At 38.0% G+C, this 17,279-nt stretch overlaps 1 protein-coding gene across 1 annotated transcript in view; it reads right to left on the reverse strand.

Annotated features, from left to right (window-relative positions):
• The window catches only part of LOC139130726 (tumor necrosis factor receptor superfamily member 16-like), a 32,968-nt gene extending 17,303 nt beyond the window's left edge, over positions 1-15,665 (reverse strand). The window contains exons 1-4 of the mRNA XM_070696508.1: positions 15,512-15,665; positions 7,644-7,830; positions 7,304-7,453; positions 2,552-2,770 (exon numbers count right to left, since the gene is read on the reverse strand). Of these exons, the coding sequence (XP_070552609.1) occupies positions 2,552-2,770; positions 7,304-7,453; positions 7,644-7,830; positions 15,512-15,523 (568 nt within the window). The 5' untranslated portion in view covers positions 15,524-15,665. The remainder of the gene's footprint in view (positions 1-2,551; positions 2,771-7,303; positions 7,454-7,643; positions 7,831-15,511) is intronic.
• Positions 15,666-17,279: the final 1,614 nt, after the last annotated feature.

Raw genomic sequence — 17,279 nt, forward strand, 5'->3', positions numbered from 1 at the left:
GAGAACACATGGACAGATGCTCAGGACTCTATGCTGGTGCTACATAACTAACCTACAACTTGTAACGTCATTGTCTAACCTGTTCACCCCAATTTCCTGTAGACAGGTCCACACTCTCCATTGATAACAATGGGTTTGGGCCATACCATTGTAGTGAAAGACTGTAACATGTGAGGTTGTGGATACTTAATCTCTGGAATGTCAAAGTCTGTATATTGACTCAAGGATGTTTACTTAACAAATGCCTAGGGTCATCTCAAAAGTGAGAATCTAAACTATGAAATATGTTTTTTTTAATGCTTTTGATGCCCAAAAGACCATAGAAATCTCTTATACTTCGAATCAGCCATCCTGCATATTTCTAACATTCATCCAAACCTCATTTCTGTTCAACAACTCATAAAACAGTCCACAATGCAGGATTGGTGTACATTCCAAAACTACATATATGAAAGACCCCTAAAATCAATTAGATAAAAAGCGGGGTTAGAAATTTCCCAAAACTATCTAACCGGCGCTCCGTTTGGCTCCATTTTTCGGAATTGGAACCTTGGAACCAGTCTATGTATCGGTATCAAATATCAACGCAGTCTGTTCAGCAGTTTTTGACTTTTTGTCGTTTACGGAAATGGACGACATCAAACACCGGTTGAAACCACCTCTATATCACAACTTCCAGTTGTGATTATAAAATCAGTTAAAACATGTCTGAGTTATGGCTCTGTATATGAAAAAATTGTAATAAAATGGCCGCCTGGCAGCCATATTGGGCCGTATCACAAAACAAATTGACGTGCATATCTATGACATTGGTCAATGTCCTTGTACCATTTTTGAATAAAATCGGTTGAAACATGTCTGAGTTATGGCTCTGTACATGAAAAAATCGTAATAAAATGGTCGCCTGGCGGCCATATTGGATTGTATCACAAAACAAATTGACGTGCATATCTATGACATCAGTCAATGTCCTTGTACCATTTTTGAATAAAATCGGTTGAAACATGTCTGAGTTATGGCTCTGTACATGAAAAAATCGTAATAAAATGGTCGCCTGGCGGCCATATTGGATTGTATCACAAAACAAATTGACGTGCATATCTATGACATCAGTCAATGTCCTTGTACCATTTTTTAATAAAATCGGTTGAAACATGTCTGAGTTATGGCTCTGTACATGAAAAAATCGTAATAAAATGGCCGCCAGGCGGCCATATTGGATCGTATCATAAAACAAATTGACGTGCATATCTATGACATTGGTCAATGTCCTTGTACCATTTTTGAATAAAATCAGTTGAAAAATGTCTGAGTTATGGCTCTGTACATGAAAAAACTGTAATAAAATGGCCGCCTGGATCGTATCACAAAACAAATCAACGTGCATCTGTATGACATATGAAATAATCCTTGTACCAAGTTTGAATGAAATCGCTTCTTGCATCTCTGAGATATCTGCGTGAACGGCGGACGGACGCACACACGCATGCACGCACGGACTTGACCAAACCTATAAGTCCCCCCGGACGGTGTCCGTGGGGACTAACAACCACTGATCAGAATATTTGGCAGTATGTGGTTTCGCACAAATTTTGTCTCATCTCAATCAAATTTAAGTATGCAAACTGAGACTGGTGATCCTGCTAATGTTTTCTTAGAGACAGTTACACTTTTAAAACGCTGCAGATGATCGTCATTTATTTTTTTGTCTGGATAAACTTTTTGGTCATGGGACTGTGCACAGCATTTTCTCTGGATCATAGAAAACTATCAGTATTCATAACATGTCCTGAGACAGTTTCTTGTAAATATTTGAAGGAAACCTATTAAAATTGGCAAGCTGACTGAAAAATTCAATTTGCAGATCGTCAAATGACAAATCTATGACATCTATGATTTCCGGCTCGCTTCCACCTCCATGCACAGAAAACACTGTGCAGCAGTACATGTTCAACCATGCGCGGCCCGGACTGCAGTTCTGCTGTAGTTCGACTGTCTTTCAGGCTGACTGTTCTTGATCTCTTCTAGCTCGGCGGTTTCATTGTTTCGTATTTTTTTCATATCAGTTGCCGTTTTTATGCCCAACTTTCTTTCCCAACTGGATACTATCAATCCAAAGTATTTGTAACTGCCCGCTTCCCTCGATCCGCTTCAACAGTCCATTCGGAAAGTTGACAGCATGTGAGTGTTTGGGTCTCGAAACTACCGTAATGGGGTGGTAATGCATGACACACCACTATGAGATTACAAGACCCGGGGATCTTGAAACCTTTTCGCGCATGCTCATGTTATTACAGGTCAAAGTCCAAAGCCAGCTATCACCATGTGTCGATGCGCCGATGATAGGGGCAGCGTAGGTTTTGAAAGACGAGATATGACAGTATTTCCCCGGAATTCACAATCTTGACCGAAAATCAGGCTTCAAAAATAACAAAATCGTTCGTAAATGGCCGATCGGGCATTCATTTTTTTCCGTAAATTTTCATTTTTGTTCGTAATTTACGAAAGTTACGAGCGACAGCGAGAGCACAGGATGATATAAACTTCCTACCTTGCTTAGGTGCACCATCACTAAACATGTGAGTCTCCGTAGCCAGTACGTCTGTTGTGAAATGCAGATGAGGCGGTGGATAGGGTGTATTCCTTACAGGGATACATTGCCATTCCTTGGGTATGTCAGGCAAATCACATGCCGGCTGCCGATATGAATACCCTTCAAAGCAGTAACTACATTTGTCACAGAAATCAGTCAAGTCATTGTAGAAATAACCTGAAGTGGAAAAAAAGGATTGACAATAATGAGCTGTCAAGACCAAGGGTGTTCTCTACCACATATGGAGTCTTTCCATTTTGTTACATTCATTTAAATACTGGTGCATGTAATATCTGAAATAACTATTTTGTAATCATAATGACTCATTTTGTGTAAGAATGTTCTTAAAAATGATTTCAGCAATGTCCCTGGGGTGATGGCTTCCTCAATCAATTCTGGGTATGGGGAAAGGTGCTGCATGCCATGCATCACACAGTATTTCAGAAACTGTACAAATATCACAGTCAATTGCTCATACTTCTCCTTGGTGACCAAGGATGTGGGACTGAGGAGAAATAGAAAACTAAGGTTGGTAATCACTTTAATACATTTACATGTAGCAAGGTAGAATAATGCACATCAATCTTTTATGGGTCAAGTAATACCTTTTAAAGTTTTTTCTACAAGAAGTGAAGCTGCAGCATATTGTAGAAAGGTTGCACAGCCCTATATCTATGCATACAATATTACATGTGGTCACTTATTATCTGATAAATTGTATGACTTTCAATTGTATGCCATCTGATGATATGTTGACTTTCCACGTAATCAAACAACATAGCTCCAAATCACGATTTTAGCACAATACTTCAGTCATCTAAATATGGAGGGTTTGAAGCAACGGAATATTTTGTGTCAATAAACAGTTGTAGAACAACATCGAACCAGAAATGATCCTCGGTGTGCAAGCTTATCTTCAGCTGTTCTGACCTTACATGTTGCATGATGGGAAGGTAGGAGAAGCGATGAAAGAACAGAATCATGGCTGAGTAGTGATGATGTCATGAGTTTTGAAAAATTAGCATTTTCACCTAAAAATACTATATATACTATATTGATGCATATTGAGGAATTAAATATTAATAAAATCCCTCCCAATTAACATTGTCAACCAGTTTTTGTTAATTCTGAGTATGAATACACTGGTACATGTATATAAAGCATGTATGTCACACCCAGCAATGGTATACCACAAGATGTTAATCCTTTGAACACCATAGTCAATTTTTGCTGCCTTTATGAAATGTTCCTGGTCAATTTTTTTTCAGACTTTTGCTAAAATTTTGATAAAAATACCGCAATTATACGGTGTCGCTCAAATTTGATCAGAATTGGTACATACCAAAGATCAACAATAAGTGTTGTTTCTATCTGTTCAGTGCAGGAAAATTCTACGTTGATGTTATGACAATGATTTCTGCACAGTACAACCAGAAAAACAACAAGAAATATTTAAACCAGAAAAACAAGAAGGACAAAAGTAAATAAGATTCTGGAGGTCAAGGTTTGTTGCTATAAATACATGTAACAGACAGTTGTAATGTGTGGAATATTGAAAGCAGAAATAAATGGTCCGATAGAAATGCTTCACTTAGCAAACATTAATATTAACAGTCAGTTTTGGTTTTGTTTCTTGTGAAGCGAATACAACAAACATCAGGAAAATACTGTATGTGTACTATAAGTCTTGTTAATGATTAACATTCACTACCGGATGCTTACGCCCACACAGTGCCCAAAATATATGGGTAGGCATGCCCCTTATGAAAACATTCAAAACACTTACTTCCATACATCTGTTTCATGAGTCTGCACATACACACACTGCATATGGACTTACATTAACAATCATAGATTGATGACTTGCCAGCATGTCATATATTAACAGAAGTAAAATACTGGTACATTTACAATGAACAATATGGTAACAAAAATGTGCCCCTTATTGAAATAATACCTTGAAAATAGTCTAACATAAACTTGCTGTATGATTTTGATGTTTATATATACCTTACTTGCCATTATCAATACAACAGAAACAGACCATTGAAGCTTTGGGGTGTGGTTGCTGGTACTTTGAACTCATTCAACCTCTACGTCTCTTGATGACCTTTTCCATACAAAGACTGTCCAGTCCAGTTGTGCTGCATGAATAGCATGTATAGGTACATGTAGTTACATGCTCTGAATTAGGTGCAATGGGTCAACTGTTTACTGATTTATTGTTAAAGGCCCTTTTGGCGATCCCTGGGATCGCCTTTGTCCTAGTCTGTAAGAGGATTATGGAGGTGTGATAGCCTTTTGTTTTCCATTGAAATCGTGATCTGGTGGGTAAATTTTCTGATGAGACAATCTGGTGCCAACACAGGCCAACACAGGCCAAGTCTACTGCTGTACTTATACACACATGAACAGTTGTACTCACATCCACTCATGCATGCACATTAACATTTGAGTATGACATGAACAGAAAAGAGTTCCTATTTACTTATAATGTTGATAATTATGAATACCGGTATAAGGCCATGGCATAATGTATTTGGTATTTGCACTGCAGTACAAATACCAATCACACACGCACCCATATGCAAGTAATATGTACATAATTTATGTCATAATTCATGCAACTATCCAACTTTATGATTTTAATTTTTTGTATTGTCTGATAATTTTGGGGACACATGAAAATTTCAAGCTTTTTGCTAGATTTTGCATGAACCTGTAACCTTCACGAGATTTACTTACCAACCTTCTACAACGATTTCAGACCCACTTTCCACAACTTTAAGCCAAGGAAATTGTGAACCGGGACCCATTTCTTGTTCACTTAGTAATGACTGACAATTGTCAGTATGTATAAACATTCTGAGCTTATTGGATGATTTTGAAGTATGTGTCAGCCATCAATGAGACAGCATATTATTCCAGTAGTCTGCTACATGATACATCTGCTGTAGAGCTTGGGGTCATACATGCAAGTATGCAAGATTAAAAATAACTAGTCTGTCATTTATAAAAAATGTTGAGAGGTCATGGGATTCAACCATTTGAGGAATTTTAACAATATTTCTCTAGGTATATATCAATATAGAGGTACGGGAGTATTCAGTTATTATAGCTAGGAGTGGGCCAGCAAATTCTTCTAGCACCTCTCCAAAAATAATCGGACCCCACTACCCACCACTCAAAAAATTGTTTGATGAATCCCTCCCTTTTTTAGAAGATGATACAAATTTGAGAGGGTGTAGGCTATGCTATGTTTCACAGGGAAACACTTCCCAAATTCTTCATATATTGAAATTCAATAAATTTAGCCCAATAAATGTATTGTCCTAAATAGATCTTATGTTCATACAAATTCTAATTGGAGAAAAAATAATCTGTGTCAACTATCACATTTTTTGCTAAATATGCATGGGTCCAAATGCATAAGGTATAGGCTGAGCCATATGGCATAAGTAAAACAATTCATAAAAATTTATTAGAAGGCTATTAATATTGAAACTTCAAAAAAATTTAGTGTACTATGTTAGTATCCTAAATGAATCTTAATTTGATACAGATCCAGAGTGGAAAAATAATTAGTGTCAACCGACATATTGTTTACACAATATTGGCCACAACATACAGGTGTTGGATAAGCTATATCTCATTGCTAACACTTCCAAAATTTTTATGATGAAGCTATTGATGTTAAACTTTAAATAAATTTAGTGCAAAAATGTATCATCCTAAATAGATCTTACTTTGATACAAATCCAGAATGAAGTAAAAATAAGTATTGTAAAATGTAATGTTATAAGTTACATAGGCCCAAATGTACATGTATAAGGTGCATGTGCTCAAATGCATCTCATAGCTTGCACTTATGGTTTACCTAACTTGAGTCACATCATCCCAAGAACCTGCAATTCACTCTCTGCTGGCAAAAGCTGTTGTATGACAAGCCTTTGAAACTTGCCAGAACAAGGACTTAGTGAGACAACAAATACCGGTACGTGTACAAGTACTTGTATTTAGACCATAGTGTACTGACTTGAGATAATGAAAACACATGCAGAATCATCCTTTATTTCATAGAATATTTTTGTAAATTGAAACAAGGCTGACTTTACGTGATATATGTCCTGTTGCTTTCCCTGCTATAGCCTGCTACCACGTTCTGGAATACCCATGTTATTTCTGCCCATACCACATCATTGCATATATTTGCTGGGTATTTTCTGTGTAGAAATGGCTTGAAAAAGGAACATGAATTTATAGCTCTCAACTTGAATTAGATGGTATCATACAAGAAAAGCTTAAACAACAGTCTTTCTGTTTTTAGACGTTATTTCCAGCTGACCTTCAACTTCACTGTAGCATTGGGATCCAGCAAGAAATGGAAAGTTTTACAGTAGCGAGTCTATACCGTTATACTTGACTACATTCTATGCAAAGTTTTGAAAACAAAAGTGTTTGTTTGATGTAATAAAATCAAACACATACATGCTGGCAAAGGCAAGATCCAGATTTGCTGCCTGCCTTTGGACAAGAGCTTATGATGGTAATATTGATGATACTCTTGCCTTCGGCTCTTGCATCATTGCCTTCAGCTCTGGCATCATCAATATTACCGCCATGAGTATCATACCTTGAGCAAATATCATGATCTTACCCTTGCTAGGGTGTGTTTTTTTTTAACTTTTATCTTTGGAGATTGTTACATACCAACTTGACAGTGGCCACAGCTTGCATCTTCTATGACTGTACAGTTGTTAATAACTTGCTGGTGTGGACTGCAATGTACACACGGTTCACATTCACCTATTTCACTGCTTATGGCTGAGAACGTTTCTCCTGGCACACAGTTTTCACATACTGCAAGACAATTGGTCCATGAGATGTCTCAGTGTATACATGTGTAAGTGCACATAAAAAACTGATAAAATTTTGCAAATCATGTACTGTGTGACATAAAAGTGCATTAGATGTGCAACTGGACCTAAAAGATTTTTATTTGATACAGAATTTCAATGTCACCCCTAAGAAATATAAATCTAGATAATACCTGTATCAGAGAACTTTGTACACTCAGATACCACTCCCTGGCCTGGAGGACACTTTGTACATGGATGACATGATATTTCTCCATTTGGGTCCTGACTTTGATCAGACTGCCATTCTCCATCAAGGCAGCCACTGCTGGATGTCTTCACAACAAATCCTAATACAACTACACATAATATCTCTACAACCTGGTGGAGAAAAAAAACAACAGAACGCAAATGATGAAAGTGAAAGTCATGATTCTGACATTGTAACTCTATAATGTATACATGTGGAAGGTGTACGCTATGCGCACAGTTTACTAATTCATTTAATCACTCAGATACTTTGGTCTAATATCTTCACAGCTTGTGTGTAGGACAAACTTTTACACTGCACAATACTTCACTATCATTATATTATTTGTGTCATATTATTCATAGCTACTGCAAATTGTGAAGTGTTCATCACTAACATTATGTGACACATAATGTGAATGAAAGTGGACGACAACAATGATTGGAAAATGTTATACCAGCTACTAAGAACTTGTATGGGTCATACATGAACCGCCAGCTTGTTTGAATTCATGATTTCCATTCAGTAATGCAACATTACAGTCAAGTTTGCATACATACATTGTACAACACTCACTAGAGCCGCACAACTGGGAGAATGCCATTGATACCCAACTATTAAACTTAAAGCTGTGAATAGTGGTGACCTATAAAGCTGTGAATAGTGGTGACCTACATGTACATGCATTTTAACCCTTTCACCCCCAGTTCCCTGTATACAGGTCCAACTTTACCATAGAAAACAATGGATTTGGGACAAACCATGGTGGTGAAAGGGTTAAATTTAGGCATCTAGGAGTCATAATATATCCTCTATTCTCATTGCATAGGTTACTTTATTACCAATACTGTAGGTGTTGCTTATCAAACTAACAAATCAATCCTTTAGGGCAGGTGATTATGTATAGAGTTCAGTGTTAGAAAATTCTATTGAATTGCATCTATGATCTAGCAAGGCAGGTGAATCTCACACACAATAATGTCATTTAACAAAACTCTTGCTATAAGAACAATTTTAAAAAATGTGTTAAAGTGGTACATGTATCACTACAGATGCTAAATTTCAAGACAGGTTTGCAAAGAAATTTGTCTCCGTACACAATAACCTGCAAGATGACTTTATAATAATTAGCAGTACATGTGTTTCTAAACAATTTTGATAAGTGTATCATCATAGGTCTCCATTGTTCAGTCGGTAACTGATTTGTTCCTTACTACATCTTAAAGTCATCTGCAAAATGATTTTGAAATCTACATTGGAAGAAAATGACAGTGCTTCTCTCTTTTCAACTCCATACTTTTTGACGGCAAAATTACTTATAACCAATGTGAGCTAAATAAAATCCATAGGTATGATTCTACGACTCGTACGAGATAAAGCTCAAAATAGTAAAGTACATCTAGAAATACAATTTTTCTCATCACATTTCTTGTCTACTCACAGTTACCTACATTATATATGATTAAAATAAAATAAAATAATTTTACTTTTGCATATCAGCCATCATAAAAGATACTACGTGTATGTAGCTGGGCCTAAAACTGCCTCTTCCTATACTAACCCTAATTGCTGCTCTTGGTATGAATAAGTATTTCTGTGAACCTTATGGGTGCTTTTGTTCAAGGTGTGCTTCGGTCATCTCAGGTTGCGCCTGATTTCAAAGCAAAGTTAGGGAGGAAATATGTATAGTATTCTTCAAGAATAGTATTATCAGGTAAGGTAGGTTAGAAAAAGTAGTTGTCACTGATAGCAGAGTGGTGGACTGTACTGATACTAATTAAGGGATCTGGGTGGCATCAATCCAATGCTCTTTTCATACTTTCATTTTTACGGTTCAAAGAAAAATACTTTTGGTATCATATTAACTGCTGCAGTCCAGAATTGTAAAGTGAAGTGAATTTTATTTCACCAGAAATATGAAAACAAAACATATACATGTGCAAAAGAGAAGACAAAAGTAATCTCAGATCTGGTGAGGGTCACAGAAATAGTTCTTGAGGAACTAGCCAGGTCAGTGTCCCTACAACTGGAATGGAAGGCATCTCAACGATTTACTGTGACAGCATTTATCTAATCGTCTCAAAACGGACGAACTACGAGCAGACGTACAAGCTCGTACGAGCAAATTACGAGTGACGTAATGTGCCGCAATTTCACCGTACAAGTGACGTAATGTCAGTATTTCTCTATAGCCTGTCTGTGTTCAGCGTACTTTTGCGAGTGACATATCGAAATACATGGCTGTGTGATCGAAAAAATCTCGTTGTAATTTGAAGGAATATGGCAGGTTTAATGTAAAAAACTTCAAGAAAAAACAACGCATAAGTTATTACAGCTACACCGGCAGTAGGTTCATATCCAGAGCCCCGTACGCTCTACCGCCATCGCTTGAAAACAATCTCATAAACCAAGCAATATGGGCAGCTGCGTATGGACAGCTTGATGCTTGACTTCCAGGAGAAGGCGAGCTGTCACGTTCAAGTTCAGGATTATTTGTCGATCAAATTTCAGTAAATTTACCTTACCTAGATGTAATCTTGTCTATAGGCTTAAATTTGGCCGAAGTTTGACAAAATGACCTCGATTTTACAGGTTCATATTCGAAAGTTTTGAGTTTTGAGTGCAGACAGACATAAGTTTTGAGGCAACATGGCTGCGACCCCATGTCGACCCCAAGTGAAAATGTGTTCGCGATAAAATCTTCCTATATTTTTTTCAGAATTTTCGACAAAATCAATGCTTCTTACATCTTTTGTAAACTATTAAAATAAAAATGTGATGTGCCATGTCTCCAGATTTTTAAAGATATCGATCGACGGAACATGAGCAGGCCCGCACAGGTGTTCCTGAAGTTATTGCAAACGTATGCATAAATTAGCTGGCAGGCATGCAGCGTGTGAAACATAGCTTGGAGTCGACAGCACCGCGCTTGTGTGGGACAGCGGCGTGTACAATTATTTAAGGCTTGGAAGTGCAAGGGTTTATCATCTTTATTCGAAAGAAAGAGGGGAAAAGCTGAGAAAATGTATAACCTCGTCTCCCTACTGCGGAGAAATGCAGCTGTGGTCATTTGCATAATAATAGTCTCCTTGCTGGCAATTTTCAACGTGACGTAGTTGAGTCCAGACAAATGTGCGTATAGAAGCCGCACCGGATTTTGGAGTTCAAGGTTTGAAGGTCTAAAAATAGTTCCTAATACAAACCGCAGTTTCACTTATGAATTTTACAGCCTTACGTCAAAATCTTGCTGTGTATGATAAACCAGCATTGTACGTCACTCGTATTTTGAAAGTATGGGTACATTACGTCACTCGTTCTGTGAAAGTACGAGGCCGTACTTCTGCTCGTACAATGTCAGGTGTGAGACAATTACATACCTCGTGACAGACATGACCTGAGACAACTCCATTTCAACAATGCTGATGGGCCATAACATAATGAGTCTGTAAGTTGTGAGATTCTAAAACAATGACAATTAACACCTTATGGTGGGATATTAGAATTGTCAGCAAACACCAATGCAACAAAAACTTTTGGATAGTAAGTTGGGGGCATCCGGTTTTCTACCTTTGCCACTATGACGGTTATTGTAGGACACCATTTTGAATTGGGATCACAACCATTGATTTTGTTGTGACATTGCTCCGTGGTTCTCTCGAATCCCTTCTCCCTGGCCTTGGCAGTGATGACTTCATAAACTTGCCTATGGACATAAAAAATCATACCGATGACTTTTTCGCCTCTCCAGATGGAAATGAGTTTGATTTTGTCCTGTGACCAATTGCTGCCGCCATCGCCTGAACTTCTTGCTTGAACACCGTCCATTGCCGTCATCCAAGTACATCAGTTCAGATAATAATATTTTATTGAAAGTTTGTCGCAACAAATTCGACTGCACTGTTGCCTTTTAATTTGCATATGTCTGTCCTCTCTGTGTCCAGCTGAGTTGACTGTATGGGCGTCGGTCATCTCACAGCAATCGACATCATGTCCCCCACTAAGTAATTTCATGTCCCAGGCTTTGGTAGTCCATGTGGGCTACCATTTCATAGGTTCTGGTAGCCCCAGGGAAAAGTTGGTAGACTGTGGACGCCGGACTACCGCTAATTTCTAGCTCTGTAAACCCCACTTTAGTAACATTGTTGTTAATGTTATGCATGTTTAAACGCCAGCCAAAAAGGGCCTGGGATCAGGATTAAAGGGGAAGTTCACCAAGGATGATTTTTACATATGTGGTAGCTCTGTGGTCATTTACCCCAGAAAAGCTATTATCACCATTTATAACTCGCCCGATTTTTTACGAAAATGATAAAAATAGTACAGGAATATGCCCATGTAATTTGAATCATGGGAAAAAAGCCCCAAGCTTGGAGCTTGCATCATGTGATATGGAAGGGACCATCTTTGGATGGGTATGGCCCCCACATTGTCCACTCACAGTAACACAGTAGTAAACAGCAACACAAAATCTGACAGTGGACAGTTTATTATAAGTGATTCATCATTTATGCAAGGATCCTAAGTATAAACAAAAGTTATGTAAATATGCACAGCCTGGTTTAAGCATGGGTGAGTGGACAATGCCATACCCATGGGAAAATGGTGCCTTCCATATCACATTATGCAAGCTCCAAGCTTGGCGCTTTTTCCCATGATTCAAATTACATGGACAACTTCCTGTACTATTTCTATCAGTTTTTGTAAAAATCGTGCAAGTTATAAATGGCGAAAATAGCTTTTCCGGGGTAAGTGACCACAAAGCTAGCACATATGTAAAAATCATCCTTGGTGAACTTCCCCTTTAACTGAGGTGTTAAGAACATTATGAGGCATTTCTGTCTTTTGTTTTGTCTTTTGTCTTTTGTCTTCTTTTAAAATTGCAATCACTATATAATAATAATAATATTTATTACTTAAAAAAAACGCTTTACATGTAAAAACATCTCAAAGCGCAGTACAAAACTGTTCTAAAAAAGATCTAAAAATACTGTTTAAAAAGATGTGTTTTAAGATTAGCTTTAAAACTGCTAAAAGAGCAACATGAACGCAATAAAAATGGCAGCCTATTCCACAAACGTGGAGCACAAACGGAAAAAGCCCTGTCACCGTAAAAAGCTGTAGTACAAATGGGTTGATAGAGCATATTTGCACCATGAACGGAAGAACGTAAGGCACGACCAGAAGAGCAAATGGTTAATAGTTCCTGAAGATATACAGGGGCCATGTCATGTAAAATCTTGTATACAATACAGAGAATCTTAAATTCAATACGTTTCTGTAGGGGTAACCAATGTAATCTACTCAACACAGGGGTAATGTGATCTGATTTCTTTGTTCTGGAAACTACACGTGCTGCCGAGTTCTGGATTAACTGAATCTTATTGAGTAGATTGCAAGGCAGACCATAAAGAAGACTATTACAATAGTCAAGCCTAGATGTTACAAAGGCATGGACTAATTTTTCTGTCAAGTCTTGATCTAAAAGATGTCGGATTTTACTTATTCTCCACAAAGCAAATGACGCTGATTTACATAAATTGGAAATGTGTGGTTTCATAGACATACATGAATCAAATAATACGCCAAGATCACGGACTGTAGGTGAAGACTGGACGACGACATCACCAACTTGAATGTCGCACTCCCGTGGTTGATTCCCCTTCACAAACTTAGAGGAAAATCTGATAACCTCAGTTTTACCTTCATTGAGAGCATATAAATATGTTGCTACAAGTCAGTGCCCCCAAATATGATCTAATTATATTTTCCATGTTATAATCTGGAAAATCATGTCTGTTAACTGAGTAGAATAGGAATTAGTCGACGGCAGCAATGCGTGTAAATTTTACTAGCATATATATCTTCCCATAGAGCGTCAATATGGCAAACTCTGGACACATATGCTTAGGCACAGTAAATGTCTTAACAGTGCATAAATGTTGAAATATATCACTCAAAATACTGTATGTCAACCAAATAGCGTGTTTGCTAATGAACTACTCCACTGTGAATGTGCATATTTGGCTGATTTGGCCTGTCTTACTTGATTTCCGGGCAACAGTCATGACACTTACAAACAGTGCGTTGTCATTTTGTATTTTGATTGTAATCATAATGTGATCTTCATGTGTAATCCCTTTCAAGTTTTATATAGAGGGGCAACATTCCCCATTTAACCCTTTTCCTGCCAAGTCCATATTTCACCACTAGGTCAAGATGGTTAAAATTAAAGGGACATTATCGCTATCTTTTGAACCTTTTTACACTAATAGTATTGCAAACGAACAATTGCTGATGTTGTTAGACTTATTGAAAGCGGTCTAAAAAATGGTCGACCATAAACAACTCCCATCCAATTTTGCCTACACTGTGTAGAAAAACCTGGTGTCAGAGGTTTTTTGGGCTACTGTTAACCCCTGACCTGCGGTTTTTCTACACAGTGTAGGCAAAATTGGATGGAAGTTATCTATGGTCAACCATTTTTTAGACATCTTTCAATAAATCAAACAACATCAGCAACTGCTTGTTATTTGCAACAATATTGGTGTAAAATGGGTCAAAAGATAGCGATAATGTCCCTTTAATGAAAAACAATATATTCCACGTGGTGTATTTTAGCATAATACTGTACATTTGAAGACAGTTGAAAACGTAAATACTGTAAACTTTATTTTTTTGGACTATAGATCCTATAGCTGACCAAGCTAAGTGGGTGAAAAATTTTCATACATCATGTTTTGGCGTAACCGCTTTTATTTTTACTGACTTGGCTAATGGGGAAGTGATACTGTCTGGCAGGAAAAGGGTTAATGAAAAAGTAAATTACTGAGTGTTTCTAAAGGGAACCTAAATTGTAATGTTTTGTGATATTCTGAAAAAAGCAACGCACAAACATAATGTTTTTTGGACAGCTGTCATAGGAACTTGGATCGATCTTTGATGGGGTAGTGACATTGATATAATGTTGAAGAGTGTCAGTGTCCGTTTTAAGGTGTGAATCATTTGTTTGTTCATATCAGGGAGTGTTGCAGATAAACCAGCCATGTTTCCAGACTGGTGAATAGAGGGACTGTGATGTCTGACATGAGTGTTGTGCACTTTTGAACCTCAATGCATGAGGGGAGGCCTATAGAGGGTTTTATTAGTAAGTGTGAACAAAATTCCTTTATTGTACTGAACTGGAACACGCTCCCTCTTTCTGGAGGGATCGTGACTACGGGGTGCAAATTCCAAGAACTATCCTAAATTACTTTCACTTTCACGAAATTCCACTTCATTTTCATTTTCGTTTTCAAATGAAGACAGAGTAGTAACAACTAACATTAAAACATAAATCTATGCTATTTCACTAATGACACTTTTCCCAACAGATACAAACGTAGCGCCCCCTCCCCCCCCCCTCCCGCACTCACACCCAATATGTGTACACGTCTATCGGGTGCGTAGGCGCAGAGCGGAATTATTCAGATTTGAGAAAACAGGAGAGTGATCATAGCAGTGTAAGCGTGTAGCCGCCATTTTGAATTTCAAGTAATCTGTTACTTTTACGGTCAAAAAATTAGTTCACTAATCCCGGCTGTTTTATTAATGGGCATGCAAGAGAATTGTTTTAAATTCATATTGGCAAAAGCTTAACACTTTCGGTTTCCGAACTCGTATTAGCTAGCTACTAGCTACTCTCTACACCCACATGTGCATGTGTAAATGTATGGCACAGATGGTGCTATACTGGCACCGTCCACAGAAATAGATAGCTTGTACGCTGCAAAATGGTATAAAGGTACGCAGGGGCACGAATGTAGTGTATCTTACCTTTTGGCACATCCCTAGCTGTTCTTGAGTTTTATTTAGCTATTACATCACTTCTTCAGAAGAGTGACCCATTTTCGAGGTTTCAGCGGACAACACCCGCTACCCGCCACGATGACCCTTGACCTGCGAATGCATGTCTCATAGCATGCATAGGTCTTTCTTACCAACGTAAAGTTGGCGTCATCCTCATCCTCATCCTCAGCCTCACAGGGGTCACGCGAAAATGAGGATGAGGATGACGCTACAGCGTCAGCTTCACAGGCGTCAGATCCGATTATTCCCGAATGCGTGTGATGGAATGATAAGTGTAAAAACGACTTTAAAAATGTGCTCCAAGTTTCATATCACTGTAAATGTTAATCAAAACACAGTGGGGTATGTATTTCATAATATTTAGTAACCTCTCCTCTTAATATCCGTTTCTCACGATGCAGTTATAACGCAACATTCTTAGCCCTTAATTTCCTTAAAGTTCAAAGGTTGTATGTTTAATACTTTGACTTTCCAGGCCTCAAGTCATAGTTATACCAGTTAATTGTTTTATATGTCCTCTGAGGGCTTTCATATCGCCTCTCATGGTGGCGATTTTTAAACATTTCGGACCACGTATACTTTTTTTGCAACAATTTTTGGCAAATCTTGAAGCAAGAGTTGAGAGGATACCAACAAACACATCCACGGATCCATGGACTGAAAATTACGAACATTTCCAAAAAACGGTCTGTATGAGACATTCTAACGATAAAATATTACCTGCGGACCAGTTTTACGATTCAAAAGAAAGTTGAGAAAGAATGGAGTTGTTATTTTCTTAAGTTTTGGGTGAATTTTATCATTTATCCGTCATCAGGTAGCGCAACTTCGGCAATCTTCGGATACGACGCTGAAGCTGACGCTGAGTAGCGTCATTTTCAGCGTCAGCTAGAAAGGTCACCTGAGGCTGAGGATGAGGATGAGGATGACGCCAACTTTACGTTGGTGTCTTTCTTTCTACCTCCATGCTCAGACTAAGCGGGCAACCGACATAGTTCATTTTGCCCAAATAATCGCTCTTTTGGAAATACTCAGCTAATTTCAATATCTTTTTCAAACCGAGAATTATAATGTCGGATTCACGTTCAACCCTGTTGCATGATAAAGAAGTGTTAATTTATGCAAATATAGGCTTATGCAAATCATCCGCTTCTCTGGCTTCTTTTCTCCCAATTTCAAGATTTCCAAAGAATTTAACTCCATTCTGCCTGGGTTAAATTATGTTCTTTAAATGCCATAAGTCAAAATGACTGTTTTGTTTGGCAATAAACTTCTTTACATCTTGAATAAGGGAGCCTTCAGTAATTACAGAGGGTGGGCCGGGGGAATTTCGCGCACACCTGTACCGTAAAATGTGACCCTTCCCTATCCTCCTGTCTAAAATGTGACCCTTCCCCTTGTCCGACATGCTAAAACTTGACCCTAACCCCCCCCCTCCCCACAACTGCGGTATTCTCCCCAGGAATAACTGAAACTGTATTAGCTAATTTACATAACAATTGGTTCAATTGTTATGTTAGGGACAAATTACAGAGGAGGGCTGGTGTTTTTAGAGGGACAGTCGCAATTTATCACGCAAGAATTTTTGAAGACATATGGTATTTCATACATTTGAGGGAGGGTCACCACATTTCGTGCAACTATAAGAAGGCTGATTAGTGCTTCATCCAAAAGTATCAAATCATAATACATGGAGTCTATCAGGAAAATTATTGACAATTTTCCCCCACAAAAC

The sequence above is a fragment of the Ptychodera flava genome, chromosome 4 (genome assembly GCF_041260155.1).
Source record: "Ptychodera flava strain L36383 chromosome 4, AS_Pfla_20210202, whole genome shotgun sequence".
In the NCBI taxonomy this organism is placed as follows: Eukaryota; Metazoa; Hemichordata; class Enteropneusta; family Ptychoderidae; genus Ptychodera; species Ptychodera flava.